We start from the raw sequence: 6,365 nt of genomic DNA, 5'->3' as shown, positions 1-6,365 counted from the left end.
GATGGGGGGGGTGGTGGGGGCAGCGGAGCCGCAGGGGCCGTCTCCAAGGACGGACCTGGGAGAGGAGGCGGTGGTGGTGGTGGTGGAGGCGGCGGCGGAGGGGGTGGAGGCATCGGCACGGACACGGGACCATTTTGCACTGCGAAATGGAGGAAAAACAAGGGGTTACTGTGAGCACCCGTTGAAATGTCACAAGCACCTGCAGAAAAAGTCACAGCACCCACCTTATTCCCCACTACACATCTCCTTTCCACTACTATACTGGCCCAAGCGTTTTTGGACCATTCACTGAAGTCCTTCAGTGTATTAACTCAGGACAAAACTACTCTAATGAAAAACTAGTATTTTTATCTGTCAACTGAAGGGCTCTGAAGTGGATCAGACAAGCACAGGAGCTACACAAGTGAGGGTGTCAACACAGCTGGGGACTTCAGCACCCTCAGCAGCTGCAAGGTGCCATGACCACCTTACATCATCACAGCCAAAGGGGGTTTTGTCCACATGAGGCTGCTGTGACCATTCCCAGCACAACAAATTCTACCCGAGCTCCCAGCCAGTCCATGTCTCAAAGGACAAAACGCTTCTTACCTGCCTCAGACGCCGCTGCTAAGGCAGGTAATGGTGGCGGGGGTGGTGGCAGTGGCACTGAAGATGCAGCTCCAGCGACTGGTGTGACACATGGGCCAGCCACAGCCTCTGACCCTGCCGGCACCATCCCAGAGGCCAGAGCAACGGGGAGAATGGAGATGTCACCATCACCTTTCTTCTGAATCTTAATGGTTCCCTGCTTCTCCAGTTCATGGATCTTTTTCTCCAGTGTTGACTGTCGCTGGATGGCTTCTTCTTTTTCCTTCACCATTTTTCTCAAGGTGTGAACCTGGGTATTTGCATCTTTGTAGATTTCCTGAGGGCGACACAGAAACAAGGAATTTGCACTTGTACTCACCAAACAGAACACCAACACCAGAAACACAACAGCCTGACATGGAGCCTGGCACAGTGACCACCTCACACTGAGCTCTGATGCAAACCGTATGTCTTCACTGGTGAGGAAAAACTCATTTTGTGTTTCTCCCAAGGTAGCAGCAAGGTACTGCCCAGTAATGAGTCCTGGGAGAAGTTTCACCTATGGGCACCAACCCCTGGGGGTGCAAAATTTCTCATCATGGCTTTCACAGAATCCCACAATAATCTTGGTTGGAAAAGCCCCTGCAGCTCCTCCAGCCCCACCATGACCCTCCCTCCCCTGACCCTTCCCAACTCCCCCAGATCCCTCAGCGCTGGCTCAGCCCGACTCTTCAACCCCTCCAGGGATCCCGGGGACTCCCCCCTGCCCTGGGCAGCCCATTCCAACGCCCAACAGCCCCTTCTGCACAGAAATCCTTCCTCAGAGCCAGCCTGACCCTGCCCTGGGCAGCTGGAGGCCATTCCCTCGGGGCCTGGCGCTGGGGCCTTGGCTCCAGAGACTCATCCCCCCTCTCTGCCCCCTCCTGGCAGGGAGTTGCCGAGGGCCAGGAGGTCTCCCCTCAGCCTCCTCTTCTCCAGATTGAACCCCCCCATTTCCCCCAGCCGCTCCTCATAAGATACACCGCCCCCCACCCCTCCATGGCCACCCCTCATTTTTATCAGAGAAGACAGGCCGGGAGAAGCAAAAAGCAGTTTTATTGAATTGGGCCAAAGCCCTGGAAACCCCAACTGCTGTACGTGCCTCAAGCTGCAGCAGGTTTGGGTCACCCTTCTCACCAGCCCAAAGGCAATGCTCACACATCCACATTTTGAACACATCCCTTAACGGAGAGAGAGATGTTTGCCACCGATTCCAGATCAGCCCCAAGGAGCAGGTACCCCCACCTCACAGCGGGGTTTGGCACTGCCTGGGCCATCACACAGACCTCGTTCTACGCAAAACCCTTCTAGTGCACTTGGACTCAAGTCATGCTTTATGAAGCAAACTAAACCAGCTAAAATACTCTGGCTTTTGAGTGCCCACTGCACCAGAATGAGAGGTGCAGTAGGCAATGGCATTCTGTGGACCTACACAAATTGGCTTCTTTAATAACAGAAGTGTTCATTTGTTAAGCCTAAATAGTGATACAGTGACACAGAACTGCAAGTTTTTTACTTTAGTTCAAGGGAATCTGATTTGGGGAATTCAGAATAGTTCCATCCTTACTCCCGGGTTTTATCCAGATGCAAACACATTTATATCAACTGCCAATTCAAAACCATTCCCCTTAACAAAAATCACCGTAAATCTTAAATATAATTTCTTTGCTGACAAGTGTTTTACTTACACGTGAATAGCTTTGCAGATCTCATCTGCTGTTTTTCCAGCTTTTCTTAAAGTAATGGCAAGGTTTTTGGCCCTGTTGGCATCCAGTAACGTGACTTTGTTTGACCCTTTCTGAGTTATCTTTTGCTTGCTTGAAGTAAGGTCAATGGCTGGACCTTGGGCTTTTGTTTTGAATATTTCTTCAAATTCATCCACATTTAAATCCTAAAAAGGAAAGAAAATGCTTTTTACTCCCCGCAGCAAACACGAAAACCCACGCTGCCTCATATTGTACCAGAACCGTAGTACAAAAGCTTGTGGTGGCCGAGACTGGCAGAGAACTTTGGTCAGGGACCGCAGGACGGAACGAGCATCCGGAGTCAGTGATCAGGAAATCTGGCCTTCACCCCCCAAAGCCCCACAGATGTTCCGAAGTTCAGGAAAATATTCACGTTAGCACCTTTATCCCACCAGCTGCATCTTCGGGGCACGGGGAACAGACGAGAGCTGCTGCTTCAGCTTCACTCCCCGGCACGCAGCCACCCCCCCAGGCCTAACTCCTGGGTCCCAGGGGCTGCTGGATGAGCTGTTTGCCAAGATAACTGCTGCCTCTGTCCCTGCACAGACCCAGAGCCACTTGTGCTGTGGACAGAAGCGGGGCAGCAAGCACCCCTCGTACCTCCAGGATCCGCTCGTCATCGATTTCGTTGAAGACTGTCCCGTTGATCTGGTTGGGTTTGAGGGCAACCCAGTTGAACACCGGCATGCGGAACTTGGTCTTGATCGGCTTCTTGATTTTCACAGCTGAAGGAGACACCAAAGGAGAGGAAATGACAAATTTCCCAGCCACTGAAAAACACCCCACGTGCCTAGACGGCAGCTTTCGAGTCGGCATTTCAGCACTGGAGGAAGAACTGGCCAGAGCTAAATTATCACACTGGAAAGCCTGGAAAGATCTTGCTGCTGCCTCAACTGGCAAACAGCACCGAGAGGATTTCATCCAGCCCCTCAGCTGGTTCTGGCCCAGGCTCTGCAGAACGGGACTGAACGCCAGAGGCTGTGAAAACTTCACTAAAGGAAATGTGTTATTACTTTATTACCGCAGGTTGTCTGGATTGATTTAAAAGCCCAGGCTATTTTTAAATGCTACAGAAAATGGAGAGAGTGGTCGAATTTAACCCTGTCGTGCTGGCTGCAGAGCCCACCCCTGCGTGAGCTGATGTGCAGCCATGCACAGCTCATCTCTGTCACAAAACAAGAAGGAAAAAAGCCCCTTTCTCAAGGTTTTGGTATAGGGAGTGGCCCTTCCCACTGCCTGCTGCAATGGGGCAGTGCTGCTTCATCTTTTACAGCTGGGCTGCAGCACACACGAGCTTTAACATGGTTGAAATAACAGGATTAATCTTCCTGTGCTGTGCAGGACCAGTAAATGATTTAGTAACTCACACGGAGAAGCGATGAGAATGAAGACTGACTACTCTCATTGATCTGTGAACAACAGAGTAAGAAAAAGCGATGTTGCAGCAAGGAAAACACCACTTTTCTATTCCTATTCCTAACAGGTCTGGAAGGTACATGAGTAATTTCTGTAATTCAGTTCTCCTTTCTTCGTATCTCGATGTAAAAAGCTGTTAGTTGCTACAAAATCAGGGTGTTCATTAACGTGATCAATCAAGGTTTTGCTCCTGAGTCACTCAGGAAATAAAACTGTTTCTTTCCAAGCTGCAAAAGTGAAAGAGAAACTCTGGTTCTTCCTTTCCAGTGCTGGAAAAAAGGGGCATGCAGCCCAGCGTGGGGGCTGGTGGCGGGGAGGTGGGCAGGGCACGGCCCCTCACATGCCCACGCAGGGTCACCGCTCCCCCCCCGAGCACGGGGCACCTTCGGTTCAGTTCAGAGCCACGTTTGCCCCTGGCTCCTGCCTACCCCCTCTCTGGAGCAGGAGCAACCCTGCTCGATATTCGATGCTCTGCAGAGATGCCAGATTTTATTCGCTTCTGTTTCAGAAGATGGCTCCCAGGCTGCAAAGCACTTGAGCAAAGAATTATTTCCCTTTCCCGTAACAATTCTGTATGTGCGTGTTTGCCAGGACAGAGACGACCTATTTCAGGGGACAGGCCCTGTTGTGCAGTGGAGCTGAAACGCTGAAAACATTCCCACTTTAAAAACAAGAATCAAGTTGTGTGTCCATGTCCCTTTCACGCTCGTGCTCATTCTGCAGGGACATCACAAAGAACTTTGTTTCAAGCAAGAGTTTTTGCTTGAAACAAAGAACTGTAAGTGAATAATGTGGAACATACACAACATTCAGCTGTGTATTTTGAGAGTTGTATTTATCCAACTGGAAGACACGAACACACGTGATCAAATTCTGCTCATCTAAACTAGAGTTTTACTCTCTGCTTAATTAATGTGGTTACTTCAAAACAATTCCGAAAATTAAAAAAAAAAAAAAAATAGATTTTTCCATCTGAAACACCCATGAAAAAAGACATTTTCCACTTGTGCATACGTTAAAACAGATTATTGACAGCTCCTGGGTTATTTCAGGACAGGAAAGGACTCTGCCTGATGCAGCTAATCAAGATCTCTTACAATTTCCCTCCCTCCTCCGTTTCAGAGCCCTGGCAAGGTGACCTCCGGCAGCGCAGGGGGGACCAGACCCCGCCGAGCTGCTCGCAGCCGGTCAAAGGGAAAAGCCAACCCTCAGCATGACCAGGAGCGTGGCTTGAGGCTGGCTCCAAAGCAAAACTACTTTGCTGAAGTGCTTTGCTAAATCAGGGCCCCCCCTGCAAGGTGCCAAACCCCAACGGCTGGTGGCATCCTCAAAGCTCCTGCGTGCTGCAGGCCCGGCCAGCGAGCCCCTGCACCAGGCTCCCCGCTCCCCACCGCCTCCCACCGCCCGCACGAGGCCACGGGCACACACACGGGCACAGCACAGAGGGGTAGGTAAATACTTAGCAGAAAGCAACCTACAGAAGAGCTTGATTGGCCCGTCTTACCAGGAAGCAGAAAGAACAGAGAAAAAAAAAAATGTTAGCAGTGCTCAGAAAAGCAAAATTTGTTATTTCCCTCACTCCCCTCTGACCCAGAAGGTTCCTGCCCTGAGAAACGCTCCTTTCTGCGCAGCTGTGGTATCAAGAAAAGGCACTTTTGCTCTCCTTCCCTCTCCCAACCCCCCGAAGAATAAAACATCCGTCCCCCCTGGATCTGGGCATCGTCCCCGCCATCGGCACGGCTCGGAGGAGCCACACGTGGAACCGGGCTTTGCTCCTCTGCTCCCTCTCCCAGTTAACACCGCCGGGATGGGGGGGCTAAGGCAGGGGGGGAGCAGCTCCTGTGCCCCCCGCAGCCCCCCCGAGCACCACCATGGCCACATCAGCAACCCTGAAGTTTGTAATATACCCCGGGACCCTCTACTTCCACGATGCTTTTTGCTTTCAGAAGAAATTTTAAAGGCTGGAATACTTAATCAGTTGGAGGTTTTTTATAAACAAAAGCTATTCATCAGAGCTCCTCAGGCTCTTTCTGGACTCATAAGTTGAGATCTCCTGGGCAGGGGGAGAGCCGTGGTACCACTCGGCATCCACTGCCTGCCTGAGATCTTGGCGTACGCCAGAGAGCGCATCAACTCATGAGTAAAGATGGTCAGGACATTTTCCTTGAGAATACTACCAAAAGTGCCGGGTTTTTTATTTTTCACAGATATTTCTTCATGAAGTTCTCAGAAGAAATCAAAACCATGACAATTCGCATTTCTTTCAAAACCGTAATGTGTTGAGTTAAAGCCAGAAGTGTTCATGTTTGAAAAATATCTTTGGCAAATAGCTTTAGTTTCACTGAAGAAGCCAACTGTTCCAGACCAAACCAAGAGCTTTCAGTTGGTAACTGCTCTCTCCTTTTATAACCCCCTCTAGGATAACACCAGTAAGAGATAACGGGTGTTATCCAGGGGACTAACCAAGTCCCACCTCGGCCCCCTGTCCGCGCTAGCCGTGCCCCGGCCTTGCCCCTGCTGACCTCGCAGTGTGCTGATTTCTTTACCTGCAAGCCCCGAGTTGAACACCACGGTGGGAGAGGCTGTCCCGGGCAGAGG

At 50.8% G+C, this 6,365-nt stretch overlaps 1 protein-coding gene across 1 annotated transcript in view; it reads right to left on the bottom strand.

Moving 5' to 3' along the window:
• The window catches only part of FMNL2 (formin like 2), a 72,673-nt gene that overhangs the window by 10,693 nt on the left and 55,615 nt on the right, over positions 1–6,365 (bottom strand). The window contains 3 exon segments of the mRNA XM_026852537.1: positions 2,295–2,497; positions 2,952–3,076; positions 6,314–6,365. Of these exon segments, the coding sequence (XP_026708338.1) occupies positions 2,295–2,497; positions 2,952–3,076; positions 6,314–6,365 (380 nt within the window).

Source organism: Athene cunicularia (genome assembly GCF_003259725.1).
Source record: "Athene cunicularia isolate RWA chromosome 7 unlocalized genomic scaffold, athCun1 chr7_part1, whole genome shotgun sequence".
NCBI classification, from domain to species: Eukaryota; Metazoa; Chordata; class Aves; order Strigiformes; family Strigidae; genus Athene; species Athene cunicularia.
Note: the sequence above shows the minus strand (reverse complement) of the source record. Positions and strands in the feature narration are given on the sequence as shown.